This window comes from Sturnira hondurensis, unplaced genomic scaffold (assembly GCF_014824575.4).
Source record: "Sturnira hondurensis isolate 20B ecotype Veracruz unplaced genomic scaffold, ASM1482457v3 Scaffold0007865, whole genome shotgun sequence".
In the NCBI taxonomy this organism is placed as follows: Eukaryota; Metazoa; Chordata; class Mammalia; order Chiroptera; family Phyllostomidae; genus Sturnira; species Sturnira hondurensis.
In genome coordinates this window covers 14,951,234-14,976,009 of record NW_028080496.1, presented here as the reverse complement: position 1 = coordinate 14,976,009, position 24,776 = coordinate 14,951,234, and the positions used below count along the sequence as shown (strand labels likewise).

Genomic DNA, 24,776 nt, shown 5'->3' with positions numbered 1-24,776 from the left:
TCATGAACCTCCCGCTGCGAAGCAACCTTTGCTTCATGGGCCTGCACTAGATCCACTGAGCTACACCACCCAGGTGTAATCCCAGGGTTAATCCCCTCATTATTAATGTTACCGTGTTAATTGTTGACCGTTACCTTTCCTGTCCACAGCTGTGTAAAAGAAGTACATGTCTATCATTTCACTTTTTGTTCAATGCTAGAGGTCCCCTTTCCTCCCCAGCCTGGACTGTCTGCTTTCTCCCCCCTCCCTAATCTCTCACCAGTGGATTTCATGCAGCCTACTTACTTCTTTTGTTTTGATTCTAATGTATAAAATATGGTACAGTGTTGGCTAGTGTAACTCAGTGCATTGAGTGTGGGCTGTGAAACAGGGGGTCACCAGTTTGATTCCCAGTTGGGGTGTAAGCCTGGGTTGCCGGCCTTGTCCACAGTGGGGGCCACTTCAGTCAGCCACACATGGATGTTTCTGTCCTTCTCTTTCTCTCTCCCTCTCTCTAAAAATAATAAATAAAATCTTAAAAAAGTAAAATAAAATAAGGTTCAAAACTGCCATTTTCTGGAGCATGTTCTCAATCTGCTGATGATTGGCTTCCTGGCAATTGTTGTCAGTTTGAGATTTGGACGTTTCTTATGTTGACAGCACTGTGTGCACAGAGCGTGGACCTAACAGTGGGCAAAAAGCAAGCCCCCCATGAGTGGCCACCCCTCCCCCTGCCCTCTCCCTTTGTGAGACAACACAGAAGCCTCCTATGTGTTGCTGCATCAGATCTGTGCAGTCACTAGACTGTCCCAGCCCGTGGATGGCTGGATTCTGGGATTCTGTCATTATAGGCAAGAAAATTTTCTTGAAAATGGACATGTATATGTGTCTTTATTTATCTTCAGAGGGGAAGGGAAGGAGAGAGGGAGAGAAACATCAATGTATGGTTGCCCCTCTTGCGTCCCCTGCTAGGAACTGGCCCGCAACCCAGGCATGTGCCCTGACTGGGAATCAAACCACAATGGTCTGGTTCGCAGGCCCGCACTCAATCCACTGAGCTACACCAGCAGCCAGGGCTATGTGTCTTAAGTGTATGTATAGATATATAACTTATTTTTATTTTTATTTATTGATTTTAGAGAGTAAGGGAGAGACAGAAAGAACCATTGATGCGCTGTTACACTTACTGATGCATTCACTGGTTGCTTCTTATGTGTGCTCTGACTGGGGATTGAACCCCACACCCTTGGTATATTAAGATGACGTTCTAACCAACTGAGCTAGCTGACCAGGCCTATACATGCACAGTTTTTGCTAGTGAGCGGAGAAGTAAAAAAATCCATCAGACATCTGTCCTAAGTTCCCCCACAAAAAAATTGTCCACAAAGACTTCTATGCTTCCCATGCAGCTGTGCATGAGGAACTGGCAGCATCTGGAAGCTCCTGGATGCTAGGAAGCAGCTCAATGCTACTCACAGAGATAGGAGTGGTTTCATTTTTTTCTTTTTTCTTTTTGTTTTTAGAGAGAGAGGTAAAAGAGGGAGAAACAGGGAGAGACACATCAGTGTGTTGTTGCCTCTCATGCACCCCCTAGTGGGGACCTGGCCTGCAACCAAGGCATGTGCCCTGACTGGAAATCAAACCGGCGACCCTGTGGTTCACAGGCTGGCACTCAATCCACTGGCCACAGCAACCCGGGCAAAGCAGCTTCATTTTCTATAGAGAGCGTAATTCATCTTGACTGTGAGCGATGCCTCCATTCACAAATATCCAGCCCAGCTCACACAGAGGGAGACCCGGGACATGCTCACCACAGGATTACGTGCATCTCCTTGCCACTGAACTGAGACAGAAATGCCGTTCTCGGGCTGAAGAGGATGTTTGGCTGCTGCCTGAGTAATAGACTCTAGAGACATGTCTGCTGTTTGTTCTCCCTGCAGACAGCCTGAGCTGGCCCCTCCTGCTCCTGGCCCTTTCCCCGAGCCACGGGTAGTCCCAATGCAGTTTTTGTGGACCTTGGAGATACTAAACTGCAGCATCAGAATGGCTGGTGAAATAAAAAGTTTATGCTTCATTGATCTGTCCTTTGGGGACAAAAACACTTTGATGTTAATATTTGGTTTGATGTGTGATGTAAATCAAGTACTTGCCTGAAATTTAAACTTACTGTGTTTTTAACAATGTTAATTGAGCAGTTTTCAATTATTTTTTATTTTTAAAAGGAAATTATTGTTTTAATTTTAAGCAGTCTTTTGATTTTTAAAGGTATTGGATTGCTATAAGGCCACTTAGTTGATCTCCATTTCAGTGTACTGACTGTAAAAATACTATTGCCATTTTTACAAAAAGAAAAAGGTACGTAGTTTAAGTGTTTACCTCAACCAGCAATAAACATAGCAGTGCCATCACTCAGAAGCACCTCTCCGACAGTCTTTTAGTTGACTTGCGAAAATGAAGAGGGCAGGGCATTGAGAGCCTGAGCTATGCTGACTGGCTTACTGAGTGCTGGGTAAATTACCACTCAATTACATGTGTCTTTTGAGAAGTAATTTCACAAAAGGAGAAACCTTTTCGCTGACATTTGATATTTTCTTTCTAATAGGGACCAACACTTGTACAGCAGTGACCCCTTGTACGTTCCAGACGACAGAGTTTTTGTTACTGAGACACAGGTTATCCGGGAAACGCTCTGGTAGGTCCTATCATCTGGTCAATAGTCTAGATTGATTTATTTTTAGAGAAGGGAAAAGGGAGGGAGAGAAGCATCAATGTGTGGGTGCCTCTCATACACCCCCTACTGGGGACTGGGCCTGCAACTCAGGCATGTGCCCTGACTGGGAATCGAACCGGCAACACTTTGCTTTGCAGTCCGAAGCTCAATCTACTGAGCCACAGCAGGCAGGGCTAGACGACTTTATTAGTGGTGTAAAAAAAAAAAGTGTATAGGTGTGAACCCTAGCAGTTCCCAGTGGGCACCCGAATTGCGCTAGGGCCTCGGGAAGCCCAAACTTGATTTTCCACCGTGGTGATTGAGATTTTGATGCGTTTACTTCTCTTTCATTTTGAATAGCTTAATATACAGGGTCCACCAGAAGTAAGACCTGCTTGATTGTGGTTGGTTGGTAGGGTAATAATATGGGTGTACTAATTTACAGTTCTTCTTTGAACATTTCACCTAAAATGTCCTAGGGTGTGCTTGAGTGCGATATTGTTATGTTATGGAATGACATGCTTATGATTTTATAGTAAAAAGGGGCATTATCTGTGCTGGACCCTGTGTACATGTCTAACTACATTACACCATCACTGAGCTAATGTCTCAGTTCGAAGCAAGGCTCATTGTGTGCTGCTTGCTGCTTGTAATAGGCAGAGCGTCCCAGTGGCAGTCAGCCTGGGCCCCAGCCCCAGGAACCAGGAAGCTAAGACATTAGAGTGTATTCCCACAAAAGGACAGTGAGCAGTGCCACCCATTGAGCTGTCACTCAGAGCTCCTGGTTCTGGTCCCCTCTGCCCAGAAGCATAATGTTGTCATTCTTTTTCTTTTTTTTTTAAGATAATATTTTAAAAGATTTTATTTATTTATTTTGAGAGAGGGGGGAAGAGAGGGAGAGAAACATCAGTGTGTGGTTGCCTCTCCCACGCCCCCTGCTGGGGATCTGGCCCACAACCCAGGCATGTGCCCTGACTGGGAATCGAACCAACAGCCCTTTCTTTGGTTTCCAGGCTGGTGCTGAGTCCACTGAGCCACACCAGCCAGGGTTAATATTGAAATTCTTAAAACCAGGAAGGTCTGTTCCGACTACCTCTTGTGGGAAGAAACACTTTGACAATGCTGTTTGAACTTCACTCTGAGATGATACTGAAATGTCTCGAGTGTTAAGGTAATCAGATGAAAACTGTGATGTCTTCAGTTTTCTAGTTACCTGACCTCTCTGCTCCACCCAAGTCTGAGTCTTTTATTAAAAATACTTAATCAGTACTCGCTTCAGCAGCACATATACTAAAATTGGAACGATACAGAGATTAGCATGGCCCCTGTGCAAGGATGACACGCAAATTCGTGAAGCGTCCCATATTTAAAAAAAAAAAATTCTTAATCAGCCCTGGCTGGTGCAGCTCAGTGGATTGAGCGCGGGCCTGTGAACCACACGATCGCGGTTCGATTCCCAGTCAGGGCACATGCCTGGGTTGCAGGCCAGTTCCCAACAGGGGACTCACAAGACTCAACCATACATTGATATTTCTCTCCTTCTCTCCTTCTTTCCTTCCCTTCCCCTCTAAAGATAATGTCTTTAATAAAAAATAAATAAATAAAATAATAATAATAAATAAAATCTTTAAAGAAAAATTTTTAATCAGCCCTGGCTGGTGTAGCTCAGTGGATTGAGCACGGGCCTGCGAACCAGAGGATTGAAGTTCAATTCCCAGTCAGGGCACATGCCTGGGTTGCAGGCCAGTTCCCAGCAGGGGACCCACGAGAGGCAACCATACATTGGTGCTCTCTCCCTCTCTCCTTCCTTTGCCCTCTAAAGATAAATAAATAAAATCTAAAAAAAAATTTTTTTAATCATTACCATAGCGAACATTTTTCTGTACTTAAAGTACACTTAAATTTCTTATTTCAGGTTACTCTCAGGAGTCAAAAAGCTCTTTATCTTTCAGTTGATAGATGGGAAGGTAACCGTGAGGAACGACATTACAGTCACTCATTTGACCCATGTAAGTTAACTGTGTAAATAAGAATTAAATAATGGGATTTGTGTAAACTATGCATGCATAACTTTAGAATATTTTTCAATATTAAAACTACTAAATATATCTTAAGATCCAAAAGGCAAAATTAATTTGTGTATCATAACCGTGCTTAGAGAATTCCTTAGTGGTGTTGTAATGTTATGTTTAGTTTAAATTTGTGTTTTCTTTTTTTTATTTGTCATTATATGTTGGGAAAGCTGTATGCTGTAAATTTTTTGCGTATAGTACATTTATCTGAAATGTATCTTTAAAAAGTATAAGCCTTGAAAAAAATACAAGAAAAAAATGAAGTTATTACAATCAAATTAAAAAACTATATATAGCCTCAATTTTATATACTGTAGCTATTAACATTCATGCTACCTTTTGGATCTAAAACTAAGTGTTTGTCTTATTACTTTGTCAAGTAAGCATACTGCTCAAAACTGTTACAAAGGAGCTATTTTACAGTGAGGAAATACGGATTTGAAACTCGCAGAGACTGGCTTGAAATAATGCCGTGTTTCGTTTCCGTCCCATGACCGGCCACAGAGCTGTCTGCGGTCAATGCTGGAGCAGATGGCGGCCTATGGGCAGGTCGTATTCCAGCTCCAGGAGTTCATCGACGAGGTCATGGGCCACGGCTCCGAGAGCTCGCTGCCTGGGAACGGGAATGGCCACAAGAAGCTTACGGAAGCCCCCTTCCGAACCTACCAGGCTTTCATGTGGGCCCTCTACAAATACTTCATTACTTTCAAAGAAGAACTTACAGAAATTGAGAAGTGCATCATCAATAATGGTACTTAAATGCTCTTCACTTTTAATCGTAAGACACGGCTCACACTTTGAATGCCACTGAAGTTTATTAATTGATGGAAGTTTCGAAAATCACATGCCAAAGAAGTAACTGTCATGAATGTATTTATTTTTAAAATTATTATTTTTTTTTGTCATTACCCAAGGACATTTTTCCTTTGCTTTTAAAGAGAGAGAAAGGGGAGAGAGAGACACACACACATCAATTGGTTGCCTTCCATACGTGCCCGTGCTAGGGATAGAACCTAGGTATGTGCCTGCAACCTTTTGGTGCACAGTATAGTGCTCGAACCAACTGAGCCACACTGGCCAGGGCTAAAATTATTTTAAATTTGTATTTTAAGTCATCCATATTATTAAAAATCCAAACAGTAACAAAAGACAGTGATAATTTTTCTTCCATTGCAGGTGTGACTTGGTCAGTTAAGAGCCTTGTCCTGTAAGCCAAAGGGTTGCAGGTTCAATTCTCAGTCAGGACACATGCCTAGGGTTCTGGTTCAGTCACATTTCAATTCCAGTCAGGGCACGTGCAGGAGGCAGCCGATTGATGTTTCTGTCTCACACTGATGTTTCTCTCTCTGTCTCCCTCCCTCCCTTCGCCTCTCTGTAACATCAGTAAGAACATCCTCCCATGAAGAAAAAATAAAATTTTCCCTCCTACTCCAGTTCTTCAGGCAAAACTCACTTCCTCTCCTCAGAGGGAACCAAGTCATAGTCATTTGTGTACCCTCCTGGAAATAATTTTTTTAAAGATTTTATTTATTTATTTTTAGAGAGGGCGGAAGGGAGAGGAAAGAAATATCAATATGTGCTTATCTCTTGTGTCCCCCCTACTGGGGTACCTGTCATATAACTCAAACAAATGCCCTGACTGGGACTCCAACCCATGACCTTTTGGTTTGCAGGCCATCACTCAAGCCACTGTGCCATACTCACCGGGCCAGAAATAATTTAGACAATGCAGTGGGTGCATTTTCTTGTGTGCAGAACTGGAAGTCTATTCACTGCTCCCTTCAAATCATATTTTCATTTAAATTTTGAGGACCGTTACCTTATAAGTATATTAAGAGCCTCTTCATTCTTTTTCACAAACTCAGTGTTTTGCTGTGTGGATGTGTCACAGACCAGTTCCCTTGTGGACACCCAGGTTGCTTCTGAGCCTTTGCTGTTGCTGTCAGCACCATAGTGGTAACCACTGCTGTGTCATTTGTTGTACTCGGGCAGCAAGCTGGCTGGGTGGCTCAGTGGGTTGGGTGCTGGCCTGCCAACCGAAGTGTCGCTGGTTTGATTCCCAGTCAGGACACCTGACGGGGATTGCAGGCCGGGTCCACAGTAAGGGGTGCATGAGAGGCAATCACACATTGATGTTTCTCTTCCTCTCTTCCTCCCTTCCCTTCTTTCCAAATGTAAAGAAATTAAATCTTTAATTTTAAAAAAGGCATGGGAGTGCTGGACAGAGGTGATGGCAGGGTGATTTGGGTAGATTCTGCCACATTGTTTGACAGGAGCCACTGAGCGTCTTGTCAGCCTTGCAGGCAGCACCTAACGGAACCTTGTGGTCCTCACCAGTGTGACAGGTGTGAACTGGCGGCCCAGTGCTGGTTTCTTCCACTCCGCTCTGGTTGCAGCTGCTGCTCAAAGTGGCTCCCAGTCCTGTGTGCCCGTCACTGGACTTACCTGACTTCCCCCAGGGGTGACCCCACACGTCACTGTAGTCTGTGATCAAAACCAGGGACTTGCCCCTGCATGACACAGTGAGGAGCCTGCAGACCTGCCACAGGTGTCACAGCTCTTTGGGCGCTTGCTTTTCTTCGGGGAGTGGGGAGTACGATGTGTTGTTCTGTGATGTGTAGTCCACTGTTTGATTCCCATAGCCTCCTCCACGTTCGGGAGTCCGAGCTGGCTCTTGCCGCACCTTTGTAGCCAGGCCCCCCCACTGAAACAGCAGCCCCATTGTATTCTGGGATTTATTTCTTTTGTTCAGTAGTTATAATTTGTATTCTTTAGTTACAAATGAGGTTGACTGTCTTTCTGTCTAAGAATTACTTGTGTTTCCTTCCCTGTCAGCTCCTTTATACATTGTTTTTCTGGGAGTTCGTTTTTTTCCCCTTAGAAAGTACTTTCTTTAGAGACATGAACCTGTGCTACAGGAGAGGAAAACACACCCCCCCCCCCCCCCTTGGCTCTGGCTTCCCTCGTAGTCAAGCATTTCTGTTGTATCTGACTGCACGGTTTTCCTGGCTAACGAGTGTGACCCTTGACCCTCACAGACACCACAGTAACTCTTGCCATCGTGGTGGACAAGCTGTCGCCCCGACTGGGGCAGCTGAAGGTTCTGCACAGAGTCTTCAGCACCGGTATAGCCGAGGTCCCGCCGGACACACGGAACGTCGTTCGGGCGTCTCACCTGCTTAACACCCTGTACAAGGCCATTCTCGAGTATGACAATGTGGGGGAGGCCTCTGAGCAAACGGTACGTGGCCCCTCATCTGGTCTCAAGCATGTGGCTCCCTTCTGTGCTGCCAGAGCAGTGGGGCACAGCTGCCCCAGCTCTTTATAGAAACAGTACTTAAGTCATGGCGTGTCTGACACTTGTGCAGGATTTTGAAATTAGCTTCTAAGTTTGTTTTGTTCTTTTCAGATTTTATTTACTTTTAGACAGAGGGGAAGGGAGGGAGAAAGAGGGAGAAAAACATCAATGTGTGGTTGCCTGTCTTATGCTCCCTACTGGAGATCTGGCCCGCAACCCAGACATGTGCCCTGACTGGGAATGAAACCAGCGACCCTTTGGTTCACAGGCCGGCACTCAATCCACTGAGCTACACCAGCCAGGGCTCTTCTAAGTTGTAATTGTTATAGTGACCAAAAGCATGCGATGCAACAAGGACAAAACATGACAGCAGGATGTGAAAAGTAGCCAGCTGTCTTCCAAAGCAAGTTGCAATAACCCTTTCTGAAATAAAACGGCAAGGCTGTGATGGGAAGCTTCCAGAGTGGTCAGCCACAGAAACACAAAGTAGGACCAAGATTACTAAGGGCTGAGAGGAGGGGAGGTGCGTTATGGGGACAGAGTGGCAGGGACTTTTTTAAAAAAGATTTTATTTATTTATTTATTTATTTTAGAGGGAGGGAGAGAGGGAGAAAACCATCAATGTATGGTTGACTCTAGCACACCCCTTAGTGGGGACCTGGCCTGCAACCCAGGCATGTGCCCTGACTGGGAATCGAACCAGTGATCCTTTGGTTGGCAGGCCAGCACTCAATCCATTGAGCCACACCAGCCAGAGTTGCGGTTTTAAGCGTCAAAATGTCCTGGGGATCTGTTCTCACAATAATGAATATACTTAACTTGATTAAACTTTACACTTAAAAATGGTGGAGAGCATATTTATGTTACGTACTTTTTATCACAATTTAACAAAACACAGCACTCATTAGAGACTAGAATCTAGAAAGCTGCAGGTTTGTCTGGGTGTGTGTTTTAGGTGTTTCCCAGTTTGTTGGCGTACTGTTGTTTTTTCACCATTTTCATCCTGCGGCTCCATGTAGAGGAGGTCGGTTTCTTTCAGCCGTGGAGTGATTTCCTACTGGGAAGGACAGTAGAATGGAACCATGTCCTCATTCTTTATGGAAACCTTGCTCACTGCGTCATTTAGATAGGAAAACCACATGCCTATTGTCCCTGGGTAACTGTCACTCACGGGGGTCCGAGTATGGGCTACAGACATGTGCTCATCTCCTGAGTAGGTGAGTTCTGCACAAGGATCTAATAATACACGGTTTGGGTTTTTAATTCCTTATTTTATTTCAAAAAGCAGAAACGTCACTTTTTAGAAGGCATCTCAGAAGCACGTTAGCCTCGTCTCATGCCAAGATGAGGGTGCCCTGAGAGTGGCCTGTGCGCATGTCCCTGCAGGTCTCCCTGCTCTTCTCTCTCTGGGTGGAGACCGTGCGGCCCTACCTGCAGATCGTGGACGAGTGGATCGCGCATGGCCACCTGGGCGACTGTGCGCGGGAGTTCATCATCCAGAGGTGACCGCAGCCGCACAAAGCACGGGCCACATGGGGCACGTTTGCTCCATTCAGACGTGATCGCTCGGTTCAGGCACTACTGAGGGAGAGTGGTTTTGCCAGGAGAGCTCTGTGGTTGCCATAGGGCATGTCTGGGCACAGCACCGAAACATCTTTCTCCTGCCATTGTGTCAGTTCACCGCTTAGCTCTGCAGCCTGCCTCCCAAATGGTAGTGTATCTGTGTGGGCCTGGCCTAGTGAACCGCACAGCGCTTCCCATGGGGCGAGCGCCGGCAACAACCAGCCGCTCCAGTCATTCCAGGGTAAAGCATCGGTTAGAAACAAGTATGAAAACATTAGTGAAGAGGCCCCTAATACGTTTATTTCTCTAAATTAGTTGCTCTAGATTTTTTTTCTTTTTAATCCTCACCTGAGGATATATTAATTTATTTTATTTTTTTAAAGATTTTTTTATTTATCTTTAGAAGGGAAGGGAAGGAGAGAAGGAGAGAAATATCAATGTATGGTTGTCTCTCGTATATCCCCTGCTCGGAACTGGCCTGCAACCCAGGCATGTGCCCTGACTGGAAATCGAACCATGATCCTTTGGTTCGCAGGCCCGCACTCAATCCACTGGGCTATACCACCCAGGGTTGTATTTGTTGATTTTAGAGAGCCGAAAGGGTAGGCAGGGGAGAGAGAGACACACATACACATCGGTGTGAGAAAGAAACATCAATTGGCTACACACCCCGACCAGGACCAAACCTGGGACCCAGACATGTGCCCCAACCAGGAATCGAACTCTGGACCTTTTGGTGTGTGGGATGACATTCCAACTACTGACCTGCAGGAGCCAGTGTGCTACTTTTTTTTACCCTTAAGTTAATTGATTTTTCTGAATACAGTCATAGAATCTGTATCTCAACTCTGTGTGAAGTTGGGTGCTCTGTGTGCGGGTGTGGTTTTGTGGACAGCTGTTCCTTTCCCCTCGACAGGAGAAGGGTGTGCTGACTCCTCCGAGCTCTGGATAGGTGGCCCTGTTTCCAGAGCTCAGATATAAGAGGCAGCCTTTCCCCCAGTCCAGTTTTTGTCTCTCATTCTGTCCTGTTTCACCTCTCTCACTATTCCTACATGGTGAGAAGTATCTATCATTTCATTACTCAAAGCAGTCCTGTTAACAATGTACGTGGTCCCTGGCTGGTGTGGCTCAGTGGATTGAGCGCTGGCCTGTGAACCAAAAGGTCAGTAGTTCAATTCCCAGTCAGGGCACATGCCTAGGTTGTGGGCCAGGTCCCCAGTAGGGGGCGTGCAAGAGGCAACCACACATTGATATTTCTCTCCTCTCCCTTCCTCTCTCTCTAAAAAAATAATCTTATGTGGAGGGTGGGGGGAAATCTGGAGATTACTCTCAGAGGAGATAAACAAGTTAATCATATTTTGTTTAATTCCAATTCAGGCAGCTTTCTACTTAGTTAGAGTTTTATCTCAGCCATTCAGAGTATTTATCCATGTTTTCATGTTAAGCTGAAGCCAGATAAACTCTCCCATTTTGCAAAGACGTTGCTTCATTTTAGCAATAACTAAAGTGACTATGTCTGGGAATGTCTGGGTCTCATGTGGCTAAACTAGAATACACATCCTGTTCTTTTGGAAGAAGGATGAACATTTAACGTTCTTTGAATGTCTACAGAAACAAAAATGTTCCAGTAAATCACAGAGACTTCTGGTACGCAACCTACACACTCTACAGTGTGTCAGAAAAGACAGAAAATGAAGAGAAAATGAGCGACAATGCCAGCGCAAGCTCCGGCAGTGAGCAGGGGCCCTCCAGCCGGCAGCACACCATGGTGTCCTTCCTCAGGCCCGTCCTGAAGCACATCATCATGGCCGGCAAGTCCATGCAGCTGCTGAAGCACCTGCAGGCCGGGGACGGCACTGCGGGCCAGGCCACAGCCAGAGGTGGGCCCTTTCCGTGCACCTCTCGCGGCAGGGGGTGTTCTGCTGCTGTCTTCGCTCTTGTCATCCGACATACAGCGTGATTCTGTAGTTTTCTGTTTGTTTGTTGTTTTTTGATTTTTAGAGAGGGGAAGGGAGGGAGAAAGAGAGAAACATCGATTGGTTGGTTGCCACTCGTACGTGCCCCAAATGGGGATGGAACCCACAACCCAGGCATGTGCCCTGACTGGGAATCGAACCTGCCATGGTGGGCTTGCAAGACTATGCTCAAGTGAGCCACACCGGTAGTTTGAAAATTGTCAAAGCCTTCTAGTTACATGGAAATAGCACCATGATCAAGTGAGTAGATCATGCTGCTGCTAGTACAAAAAAAGGTTGTCCTCATTGGAAATGTCTAGCAGTTGCTTTGGCCAGTGAGGCTCAGTGGAGTGAACACCAGCCTACTAACCAAAAGGTTGCTGGTTTGATTCCCACTCAGGGCACATGCCTGGTTGTGAACCACATCCCCAGTTCGGGGTGTGCTAGAGGCAAATGTTTGGTGTTTCTCTCCCTTTCTTTCTCAACCCTCTCTCTAAAAATAAATACATAAAATCTTTAAGAAAAAGACAGAAAGAAATTTGTAGCACTGTATTTGAAAGGCAGTGATAATAAGTTCCACATGTATTTTCCTTATCTTGATTCCTAAGGACTGGTTTTTGTTTTTTTGTTTAGATTTTTGTTTTTGTTTAGATTTTCATTTATTTTTAGAGACAGAATGGAAGGAGAAAGAGAGGAAGAAAATCAATGTGTGGCTGCCTTCCACACACCCCCTATTGGGGACCTGGCTTACAACCCAGGCACATGCCCTGACTGGGAATCAAACCAGCAACCCTTTGGTTCACAGGCCCATGCTCAATCCACTGAGCTACACCAGCCAGGGCAGGACTAGTCCTTTAAAAATAATTCCCTATGTCTTGTAGCATGTCATTCTTGAAGACCATGAACGCTGGCAGACAGAGGAATTCACTGGTGAACAATTTAGACTGGACCGTAGATTTCAAGAAAATTTTGATGTTATTTCTAGTCTTTTTTGATGCTATTTAAACAGTGCACTTAAAATTTTATCAACTGACTAAAAAGATTTGAGAAGTACAAATGTGACCCTTGGTTGTTTTGTTTGTAATTCAGCTTAGTGTTACATCAATTATTTTGTATCTTCTCTAGTAATATTTTCAATTGGCCCGGGTGCATGCTCATTTGGTTAGAGCATCATCCAGACATACCAAGGTTATGGGTTTGATCCCCGGTCAGGGAACATACAAGAATCAGCCAATGAATGTATCGATAAGTGGAACAACAAACTGATGTTTCCCGCCACCCCTTTCTTTTTTTCTTCCACCTTTCTAAAATCAATAAATAAAAATTTAAAACATAAGAATAATATTTTTATTTTGGAATTTTTTTCTTTTTTTAATAATATATTTTATTGATTATACCATTGCAATTGTTCTATTCCCCCCCTTCATTCCCCTCCACCCTGCACACCCCTCCCCCTCTTCCCCTCCTTCAGTTTATGACCACATGTCTCAAGTTCTTTAGATTCTATATTTCCCCCACTATTCTTGCCCTCTCCCCTATCTATTTTCTATCTACCCTCTATGCTATTTTCTGTGCCTTCTCCCCCCTTCTCCTCCTCCCACTCCCCTGTTGCTAACCCTCCATGCGTTCTTCATTTCTATGGTTCTGCTCCTGATCTAGCTGTCCTCTTGGTTTGCTTTTGTTTTAGGTGTGGTTGTTAATAACTGTGTGTTTGCTGTCCTTTCACTGTTCATATTTTTCATCTTCTTTTTCTTATATAAGTCCCTTTAGCATTTCATATAATAAGGGCTTGGTGATGATGAACTCCTTGAACTTGACCTTATCTGAGAAGCACTTTATCTGTCCTTCCATTCTAAATGAAAGTTTTGCTGGATAAAGCAATCTTGGCTGTAGGTCTTTGGATTTCATGACTTGGAATACTTCTTTCCAGCCCCTTCTTGCCTGTAAGGTCTCTTTTGAGAAATCCGCTGACAGTCTGATGGGTACTCCTTTGTAGGTGACTGTCCCCTTATCCCTTGCTGCTTCTAGGATTCTCTCCTTCATTTTAGTCTTGGCTAATGTAATTATGATGTGCCTTGGTGTGTTCCTTCTTGGGTCCAACTTCTTTGGCACTCTCTGAGCTTCCTGGATTTCCTGGAAGTCTATTTCCTTTGCCAGACTGGGGAAGTTCTCCTTTATTATTTGTTCAAATATGTTTTCCACTCGTGGCTGTTTCTTTCCCCCTTCTGGTACCCCTATAATCCGGATGTTGGAACGTTTAAAGATGTCCTGGAGGTTCCTAAGCCTCTCCTCATTTTTTTGAATTCTCATTTCTTCATTCCTTTCTGGTCAGATGTTTCGTTCTTCCTTCTGGTCCATTCCATTGATTTGAGTCCCAGTTTCCTTTCCATCACTATTGGTTTCCTGGACATCTCAATCTCCCTTCATTTCAATTAGTTTAGCCTTCATATGTTCCTCTAATTTGTGACTATAATCAACCAGTTCTGTGAGCATCCTGATAAACAGTGTCGTGAACTGTGCATCTGTGAGGTTCACTATTTCTTTTTCACTTAGAGTTATTGGCTCTGGGACTTTGAGTTCTTCTTGCACCATCTTTTGGACTGTTCGTGCCTGTTAAGTAGCAGGATTGGAGCCCTAAGGTGTTCACTAGAGCAGGGCAACTAAGTCACTGGATTGTGACGTTGTATTTGGGGGCGGGGTCAAAGAGGAACAATGGCGTCCTGTCTGCCGCCTGCCACCACTGCCCCCACCGGTGCCACAGCTGCCACTGTCACCGGGCCCACGCGTTTTGTCCCACTGCACGCGAGTGCGCCACCGCCGTCAGCCCTCGCCCCCTGGGGCCTGCATGGTCCGTCTCACTGTGCGCGAATGTGTGACCGCGGTCAGTCTGCCCCACACCCCGACTGGTTCCGGGCTGCCTGCACGCCTAGGTCGGGGGATCTGTCCTGCCCAACCCAACCCTGCTCGCTGCTGGCTCCGCCCCTCTTACCGTCCCCCTTGAATGGTTAGATGTAGTCGGACTTTCGTATAATTCAGTTTTCTGTCTTGTGGCTGTGTCTTTGTTCTCTAAAACTTGGTTGTGGGAGAAGGCACAGTGTTTCCACCTATGCCTCCATCTTGGCGGAAGTCCTCTGGAATTTTTTTTGATGGGTTAATAAAATGTAATGAGCTTCCCAGGGCCAATCTTGGGACTGTTTTTTCCGATAAAATTCTCAGGTACTGTACGTGGTAACTTAACTTTCAAGTGTCCTGCTTAGGGTACTCTCTTATTCAGAAAAAAGTTAGGTTATACTTTCACGTTCAACCCTGAACTTCACAGTTGTCTGACAGGATGTAAAAATATGTAGTGGCACTGTATTATAAAAGGAACGATACGGGAATAGACTCACATAGTATTTCCAGAGAGAAAATACCAGGCAACATTTGGATTAAATCACATGCTATATCTGAACGTTACTTAATGTTAAGTAACATTCCTCTTTATGACGTACTTCTTTGTTTCAGATGCAGAAAGAAAAAGCCTATATACCCTCTTTCTGGAGTCGGTACAGTCACGCCTTCGGCATGGAGAAGATGCCCCCACACAGCCCCGCACGGAGCAGCTGGCAACCAAAGAAAACCTTATCAAGATGCAGTGCATTGCTGAGAGGCACCCTGAACTGGACGACATTCATGACCCGCTGCTGGCTGTCAACTTTGCCAGGTGAACCCCAGCTGCTACTTTTTTTTGAGATTTTATTTATTTTTAGAGAGGAAAAGGGAAGGAGAAAGAGAGGGAGAGAAACATCAATGTGTGGATGCCTCTTGAGCGCCCCCTACTGAGGACCTGGCCCAAAACCCAGGCATGTGCCCTGACTGGGAGTTGAACCGGTAACCCTTTGGTTTGTAGGCCGGCATCCAATCCAATGAGCCACACTAGTCCTGGCCGAGCTGCAACATTTCTGATGGTTGAAATAGCAGAATCTATGCCATATTTAGTACTGTTTATTTCTGCCAGGTGGGGGCCTTTCAGCCTTAAAGGTAAAAACCTTTGTAGCCTATCTTACCTTATGAATGAGTGGAGCACAAGAAGGTACTGTGTTCACTTATTTCAGATGTGCCCTTTGGGCTCCCTGGTGTTTGTGAACATCCCCAGGCTGTCACGTGCCCTAAGCCCAGGGCAGTGCCGTCTCCAGGACAGAAGATGCTCTAAGAAGTCTGGGTCATGGACGGGGATCAGACACACCCAGTGAACCAGACCCTCCCTGTGTGTAACATGTGTCTTGGCTCTCGAGGCTTTTAGGTGCTCAGTCCCAACACACTGCTATTACCTAAGGCCACCAGTCTCTGCCAGTGGCCCTAGTGTCCAGAAAGGGCCGAAGTGCTTGACCCTGAAGTGACCCAGAAGTGACTCTGAACAGCTGGTTCACTCAAAGTATATTTTGAGGAAACAAATTTCTCTCTTCCTGCCCTTGCTTGGTGTGGCTCAGTGGATTGAGTGCTGGCCTTCAAACCAAAGGGTTGCTGGTTTGATTCTCAGCAGGGCTTTGAAGAAACATTGATGTTTCTCTCCTTCTCCCCTTCCCCTCTCTCTAAAAATAAATTAGTAAAATCTTTAAAATATATACTAAAAAAAACCATTGCCCTCTTTCTGTAATAGTTTTTAAAACCAGGAGTTAACATGGCACTCTGAAGTTTTGATTTCAGAGAATCCTGTTGACGGCTGCTCCTAAAAGAAGACTTCTTTTTTTATGTTAAAGGTTGTATTTGGAACAGAGTGACTTTCACGAGAAGTTTGCTGGCGGAGACATCTGTGTGGATAGGTCCTCGGAGTCTGTGACATGCCAGACGTTCGAATTGACGCTGAGATCTTGCCTCTACCCCCATATTGACAGGCAGTATCTCGAGTGCTGCGGAAACCTCATGCGGACGCTGAAGACAGATTACAGGTCTGAGGGGGCTTCGTTTCGGAAGTTGTCTGCAGTTTATTGTGCTTCAAGAACTGTTGTGATTATGTTAAAACCTGTATTTCCAGTCAGTTTTTATTAGAGTGGGAAATAGATGTGCAGTTAATCAGTTTCTTTTCAGAGAATCAACTGATCTTTAATGTTTTCTTAACCTTGTTGTGCAATTTAATTGTTTATTTCCGAGACACTATCCCAGAAGAAAAAGAGAGGAAGTATGTTGCACAAAAATGCCCATCACAAAATCTGCCATCGGGGGGACAATGTGCAAATTACCAGTTCTTTGTATTATGGCATCTCAAAAATTATGGCATACTTATATCGTATCATGTGTGCATTTAGTACAGTTAATACAAACAAGTTTATACAGAGTATTAAATAGCATATGTTGTTCTTTTTTACATTTAATTTTTTTGAAGATTTTATTTATTTTCAGAGAAAGGGGGAGAGAAACACCAATACGCCCCTTATTGGGGATATGGTTCGCAACCCAGGCATGTGCCCTGACTGGGAATCGAACCAATGACCCTTTCATTCACGGGCCCATGCTCAATCTACTGAGCCACACCAGCCAGGTCTAAATAATCTTTATTGTACTTTTTTCCGTTACTGTTTAGTCCCCTTACACTGCCCTGGTCCCAGAAATCACTGCACTGTTGTCCACGTCCATGGATCCTTTTTCCTTTTAGCTCAGTCCCTCTACCATCTAATCTCCTCTACATATTTTGATCTTAAAGCTTAAAAAAGCAGCACATATAATATGGTGAGGACTATATTTTATTAAAGACACAGAAAAAGAAACTGGAAACAATACCCTAAATAGTACCGGTGAAAATTCAACATGAATGGTGGGATTTTTATTTCCTTTTTTTTTTCTTTACAATTTTTTAAGGGATTTTATTTTTTTAATTTTTATTTATTTTTATTTATGTATCTTTAGAGGGGAAGGGAAGGAGAGAGGGAGAGAAATATCAATGCATGGTTGCCTCTGGTGTGTCCCCTGCCGGGAACTGGCCTGCAACCCAGGCATGTGCCCTGACTGGGAATCGAACTGCAATCCCTTGATTCATAGGCCTGTGCTCAATCCACTGAGCTACACCAGCTAGGGTCTTTTTTTCATATTTTTTGACTGACCAGTTTTCTGTGTTAAGGAAAAACAACTTCTATTGTTGCGAAGTACCTAAGAGGTGTTAGCGTTTCTGACTGCTGTCACTGCTGAGTGTTAACCTGTGTCACTGCTAACACTGGCACACGAAGCCTGTGACAGACACGGGACCGCCTCATGTTGCCTCCTGCCTCTCCTTGCAGGTTGGTGGAGTACTTGCAGGCCATGAGGAATTTCTTCTTGATGGAAGGTGGAGATACCATGTATGACTTCTACACATCGATTTTTGATAAAATAAGAGAAAAGGAAACCTGGCAAAACGTGTCTTTTCTTAACGTCCAGCTCCAAGAGGCTGTAGGACAGCGTTATCCCGAAGACAGTTCACGGTAAAATGTGGAAGCCACCTTTTATTTATTTATTTTTTACAGACGGGAAGGGAGGGAGAAAGAGAGGGAGAGAAACATCAATGCGTTGTTGCCTCTCATGGGCCCCCTACTGGGCACCTGGGCCTCGACCCAAGCGTGTGCCCTGACTGGGAATCAAACCGGTATCCTTCTGGTTCACAGGCCCTTGCTCAATCCACTGAGCTACACCAGCTGGGTAGAAGCCACCTTTTATGTTCAGTGTTATAGAATAATCCCTGTCCCATGGACCCCCTCAGTTAATTACTATGTGGATCATCTTATTTAATCTTCACACTGACCCCATGAATTTTGCTAATGTAATTTACATATTGGAAAACCAAGGCAGTGGGAAGCTGAGTGGCTTGCTCACCAAGCAAAGCAGGATGAAAAGATGGAACTGGGCAGCTCTCGGGCCCTGCTAACCTCCCTCAAGGCGCTGGAATCAGAGCTGTCCCAGGCTCTGCCCCTGTCCTGCCCCTGCCCTGCCCTGTCTTGCCCTGCCCTGCCCTGTCCCAGCCACTGTGCTGGCCTCCTCTCTGGTGGCCTCGTGGTCTTAGGCAGCTCCGGGCCTTGGGGACCCTCACTGCCTCCACCTGCTGCTGCCACGCAGGTTTGGGAGTGGCGAGTAGGCATCTTCACCTAATGGATACAGTTGTAGGTTTTCAGACTATTCCACAGGCTTATCCTAGGCTGACCTGCCCTTCCTCCCACCCACCCACTTGGCCAACTCTGCCAGTCGGTGCCCCCACATCTTTGCAGCACAGAGGCGGTAACCCACCTTCCCCCCACCCTCTGGATCCTTGCTTCCTGCTTAGCTCTAGTCCTCATTCCCCTGCCAAAGCAATGATGATCCTAGTTAACATGCGTCAGGTGCCAACTCTGGGGGTTATTTTCCTCACAACCATGCTGGTGACTAACTGTCTACTACTTAGTAGTAGATAAAATAATTCCCTTTAGTTTCATTTTATTCTTTTTTTAAAATATATTTTACTGATTATACCATTACAGTTGTTCTATTCCCCCCCTCCATTTCCCTCCACCCACACACTCCCTCCCCCACCATTCTCCCCCGCCCCCCCTTAGTTTATAACCACGTGTCTCAGGTTCTGTAGATTCTCTATTTCCCCCACTATTCTCGCCCTCCCCCCTATCCATTTTCTGCCTACCATCTATGCTATTTTCTGNGGGTACTCCTTTGTAGGTGACTGTCCCCTTATCCCTTGCTGCTTCTAGGATTCTCTCCTTCATTTTAGTCTTGGCTAATGTAATTATGATGTGCCTTGGTGTGTTCCTTCTCGGGTCCAACTTCTTTGGGACTCTCTGAGCTTCCTGGATTTCCCGGAAGTCCATTTCCTTTGCCAGACTGGGGAAGTTCTCCTTTATTATTTGTTCAAATACGTTTTCCACTCGTGGCTGTTTCTTTCCCCCTTCTGGTACCCCTACAATCCGGATGTTGGAATTTTTTGAATTCTCACTTCTTCCTTCCTTTCTGGTCCGATGTTTCGTTCTTCCTTCTGGTCCATTCCATTGATTTGAGTCCCAGGTTCCTTTCCATCGCTATTGGTTTCCTGGACATTTCCCTTTGTTTCAATTAGTTTAGCCTTCATATGTTCCTCCAATTTGTGACTGTACTCTACCAATTCTGTGAGCATCCTGATAGTGTTTTAAATTGGGCTTCTGAGAGCCTGACAATCTGTTTGTCGCTTAGAGTTATTGGCTCTGGGACTTTGAGTTCTTCTTGAGCCATCCTTTGGGCTGTTTGTGCCTGGGCTGTTTGTGCCTGTTAAGTAGCAGGAACGGAGCCCTAGGTTTTCACCAGAGCAGGGCAACTAAGTCACTGGGTTGTGACGTTGTATGTGGGGGCGGGCTTAAAGAGGGACAATGGCTTCCCTCCGGCGCCCTCCGCAGCCCGCGACCCCCACCAGCACCGCAGCCACCACCGTCACCAGGGCCACTCGCCCCGCTCCACTGCACGCGAGTGTGCCACCGCCGTCAGCCCTCCACCACTGCGTTCGCCCCCTGGGGCCTGCGTGGTCCGTCTCACTGCGCTGGAATGTGCGACCTTGGTCAGTCTGCCCCGCACCCTGACTAGGTCCGGGCTGCCTGCGCTCCTAGGTCTGTCCTTCCCGACCCTGCTCCACTGCTGGCTTTGCCTCTCTTACCGTCCCCGTTGAACAGTTTGTAGCTGTCGGACTTCCGTATAATTCGGTTTTCTGGCCTCTGGGTGTGTGTTAGTTCTCCAAAACTTTTGTTGTATCCAAACTTGGTTGTGGGAGAAGGCACAGTGTTTCCACCTATGCCTCCATCTTGGCGGAAGTCCTCATTTTATTCTTTTATTACCTTAGATTCTTCCATAAAAGCAGAATTTCATCAATTATGTGGTTATAAAAGCAGGGTAACTGCTCGATTCTTTTCACGAGAAGACATTAGTGCCCCACACCCACAGAGGGTCCCAGTGCAGGGTATATTGTTCAATATCAGTAGAAACCCATGAGTTTTGTTATTCTTGACATGTCTTAATCTATTACAGTTATTCTTTTTCTTTAAAGATTTATTTATTTTTAGAGGGTAAGGGAGGAAGAAAGAGAGGGAAACATTAATGTATAGTCCCTCTTGTGTGCACCTATTGGGGACCTGGCCTGCAACCCAGACATGTGCCCTGACTGGGAATCGAACCAGCGACCCTTTGGTTCACAGACCGGCGCTCAATCCACTGAGCCACACCAGCCACAGCTATTACAGTTATTCTTTTTTTGTTGCTTAGACTGTTCTAGTTTGACCCAGAGGGAACCCTGTCACTTCACCCCAGTGACCCCAGGGAGCCCCTGGCTCTCAAGTCCAACATCTAGCTCATTCTGTGCTCATCCTGCCCGGGCCCATGTGCCTCTCCTACGAGCACTTATCACAGCTGTTTGGTGGGTTCAGAGGCCCTCCATCAGTGCTGGAGTAGATCCATCAGCCCTGGGTTGTCACCACCTCTGGGCTCCCTGGGTTGTCACCACCATCCTAGGACGGAGCTAGGACATCTATAGGAAGAGCAGAACAAAACATAAGCTCACGTTGATATTTTCAGTGTCTGTGAAAGATGACCAGTTCCACTTTGATTTTCCTTTGAGCGTTACTAGCGAATTACCCTAACACGTACTGGATTTGCTTTATAATAAGTAGTAGTAGTTCCAAAGTCACAGTAGCAACCGCAGCCCCCGTGAGTTCACTGTGCATCCTGCACTGCCACCTCTGAGCCTCGGTGGGATCGAACCCGCACCCACGTGACCCCGAGCCGGCTCTGTTCTGACAGCTCGTGTCCTCTTCCAGGACTGCTTTGCTGGTCCCCCTCCCCCATCGCCATTTTGCTTTCAATTAGGCAAACAGCTGTGTGTTTCTGAAGTTGAAATCATTGGTACCAAGGTTCTTTTAGGGAGATCTGGCTTCTGTTTCTGTCCCTTCAAGCCTCCTCCCTCCCCGGAAGGTAACTGTGCTTGTTAAATTTCCACGTGGTGGCACGGCCCACACCCAGACCCGTTGCTCAGGCTCCGGCTCCGGCTCCCTGAGGGCTGTGTGGTCCTCAAGGTGGTGGCTGGACCCTGAGGAGCAGGGTCATCAGACCCTCACGTGCCCATGCAGCTCCCCACACAGGGACAGTCTCAAGTGCTCAGTCACTTGCTTCTTTCTATTGAGAGTCACATTCGAACCAGTGTTAGGGACGTGCGTGCAAAACTCCTGTAGAAGCAGAACCCACTGTGATCACGCACATGCTCCTGGGCTGTGCAGAGGTCCTCTCTGTGCCCATTGGTTGCCTGGATGTTTCCATATTAAGCTGCCTGCCTTCCTCCCTTTTCCTAATTAATGGACAGCTGTTAGGTGTTTCTTTTCTTTTACAGCTAAACTTAGTATTTGAAAATTTTTCCTTTCTTATTTCCAAAACCAAATTTCTGTTCTGGAATATATGCCAGAAAGTATGGCTGTATAGGAACATTGGCACTCCTTTTATGAAATACAGTGTCTTTTCTGGAATATGATGTAAATAAAATAAATGTTAGCATTGTAATTTATAATGCTATGAATGCTGTAATGCTAAAATAAATGCTGTTATGGTTTTTTGAGAGACCCTTTTATATGAGCATGTTTTCACCAACTGAAACTGAAATTTCTTTTTCTAGTCTCTCCATATCTTTTGAAAACATGGACACAGCGAAGAAGAAACTCCCCGTTCATATCCTAGATGGTCTGACCCTGAGCTACAAGGTATGTGCTGATACGCTTTGTAAGAACACTGTTTGGAGCCCTGGCTGGTGTAGCTCAGTGGATTGAGCACGGGCCTGCGAACCAGATGATCGCGGTTCGATTCCCAGTCAGGGCACATGCCTGGGTTGCAGGCCAGTTCCCGGCAGGGGACACACGATACATTGTGTGTCCTCGGCAGAGGCAACCATACATTGATATTTCTCTCCCTCTCTCCTTCCCTTCCCCATCTAATGATAAATAAATAAAATATTTAAAAAAAAAAAAGAACACTGTTTGGTGTAGTGTTAAAACTAAGCGGTGCAAGCCCTGCCTGGCGTGGCTCAGTGGCTCAGTGGGGTAGAGCACTATCTCATACACCGAGAACTTGAGGATTCCATCCCCACCCAAGGCACATACCTAGGTTGCGGGTTTGATCCGTGGTCGGGGCATAGACAGGAGGCAACTGAGTGACGTTTCTCTCTCACATTGATGTGTATGTGTGTGTGTGTGTGTGTGTGTCTCTCTCTTCCTCCCTTCCTCTCTCTTTAAGAGGGATGAAAACATGTGCTAGGGTGAGGATAAAAAACAATGAACACGTGCAGGTAGTGGGTTTCCTTCTATCCTGATTTTCCGTTTTTGTTTTCACAGGTCCCATGGCCTGTGGACATTGTTATAAGCTCGGAATGTCAAAAAATTTACAACCAGGTGTTCCTTCTCTTACTGCAGATTAAGTGGGCCAAGTACAGTCTGGATGTGTTGCTATTCGGTGGTAAGATTATACTTGAAAATTAATTATAAAATGTAATTATAATTCAAATTAAATTATGGTTTAATTTCAGCCCTGAAAAAGAGATTGGTGGTCTGGTCATTTGTTATATATATGTATTTGTACTTTTTAAGTACAAATACAAAAGTGATGTGTATTTATAGCAGCATTTTTATAAATGCCAGAGTCAATGTTCTTTTTAAAATATTTATTTTTAGAGTGGGGAAGGGAGGTAGAAAGAGAGGGAGAGAAATATCAGTCGATGCCTCTCACGCACCCACCATGGACCTGGCCCACAACCCAGGCATGTGCCCCGACTGGGAATTGAACCAACCACTCTTTGGTTTGCAGGCCAGTGCTCGACCCACTGAGCCACACCAGTAGGCGCTACGTGACGGTTTTTAATGAGAGATCCCTGGGACTTTGCATTTGCATTTTGATGACAGTGACCATTCAGGTGTTATGGGATCTTTTCAGGACACCCCCTTCCAGAGATGCTAAAGGTGGGTCCGTGCAGCACCTGTGGTGACCTTGCTGCAGGGGCCCCGCCCTCCCCAGCTGAGAGCAGAGCTCACTGCCCACGCCACTGTTTGACTCTCTCGCAGAGCTAGCTGAGAAGCCACACCTACAGGAAGGACTCCAGTGCGGGCCACAGAGGAAACCAGTGCGACAGCAGATTCACCGCATGCTCCTCTTGCGAGTGAAGCTCATGCACTTCGTGAACAGCCTACACAACTATATCATGACCAGGGTTTGTGTCCGTCCGTCCGCCTTGTGCCCAGCTGCTCATAGGACATCACTGTAATAGATCAGAAAGCTGGAGGAGCCCACAGCGTAGCTCTAGGCTGCAAATGTGAAAATAGCACATGTTCACACTTTGATGGTAAACCACTAGGGTAGTGGGCGGGGTGGGGGGACAGTTTTAGACCTGCCAGGGCACATGTGTCCCAAGTCCGCTGTCCCGCCTGCCCCCTGGGACAGGCATGGCCAGAGCCCCTCTTTCGCATTGCCTTCCGAACTTGCTCTGTGGTCCTCTGACTTTTGATCGGTGGTAACAGCCACCCCTGGGAAATGGCTTCAGTTTTTAGTGACAGCCAGACTCTGCCAGGCTGGTGTGCACTGTCTGAAGGAAGATACAGGCAGACTATGCTTTTTTTTTTTTTAAAACAAGAAGTAAGTCATTACAAAGTACTTTTTTCTTCCACATCTTCAAACCAGTTCGAGAGGACGTCCTGAGAGAGGCTTCTGCCATTTGCACAGTGCCCATATTGCCAGGACTCCTTTTAGGGTTTAAAGTGGTTGCCAAAGAAATTTCTGGTCATCTGGCCTGTAAGTTCTAACACCCATTTTGTTCCTGTGAAGTGAGCCTTTCCAGCCAGTGGTTTAGACCTGCTGCCGTCTGCCCCTCAGGGCCACATCAGTGGCGCTCGGACTGTGGCCCCAACCCTTCAGTCAGTGTTGAGAGTGAGTGGTAGGAGTTGCGGGTGTGCAGGGTGGGCAAAAGTAGGTTTGCAGTCGTAATACAAATAAATGACACAATAATTGGTAAGTAATAACAAGGATAAATTCTGTTTCCTGTACTCACAGCTGTAAACCTGCTTTTGCCTGCCTCTGTGTAAACAGTGCAAATTAGAAAAATGTGTACCTTCAGCCCTGTCTGATGTAGCTCAATGGATTGAGCGCTGGCCTGTGAACCAAAGGGTCAGTAGTTCGATTCCCAGTCAGGGCACAGGCCTGGGTTGCAGGCCAGGTCCTCA

At 45.9% G+C, this 24,776-nt stretch overlaps 1 protein-coding gene and 1 non-coding gene across 3 annotated transcripts in view; both read left to right on the top strand.

The window, feature by feature from the left end:
• The window catches only part of TUBGCP5 (tubulin gamma complex component 5), a 52,685-nt gene that overhangs the window by 20,926 nt on the left and 6,983 nt on the right, over positions 1-24,776 (top strand). For both annotated transcript variants that reach the window (XM_037053822.1, XM_037053823.1), the window contains exons 8-19: positions 2,582-2,671; positions 4,605-4,698; positions 5,266-5,512; positions 7,800-8,002; positions 9,446-9,561; positions 11,234-11,502; positions 15,082-15,280; positions 16,317-16,505; positions 17,829-18,011; positions 22,190-22,274; positions 22,902-23,022; positions 23,625-23,770. In XM_037053822.1, coding sequence (XP_036909717.1) covers positions 2,582-2,671; positions 4,605-4,698; positions 5,266-5,512; positions 7,800-8,002; positions 9,446-9,561; positions 11,234-11,502; positions 15,082-15,280; positions 16,317-16,505; positions 17,829-18,011; positions 22,190-22,274; positions 22,902-23,022; positions 23,625-23,770 — 1,942 coding nt within the window. The remainder of the gene's footprint in view (positions 1-2,581; positions 2,672-4,604; positions 4,699-5,265; positions 5,513-7,799; positions 8,003-9,445; positions 9,562-11,233; positions 11,503-15,081; positions 15,281-16,316; positions 16,506-17,828; positions 18,012-22,189; positions 22,275-22,901; positions 23,023-23,624; positions 23,771-24,776) is intronic.
• LOC118992110 (U6 spliceosomal RNA) lies at positions 3,956-4,059 on the top strand. Its single transcript, XR_005067555.1, has one exon. It is a non-coding gene; the product is annotated as a U6 spliceosomal RNA (small nuclear RNA).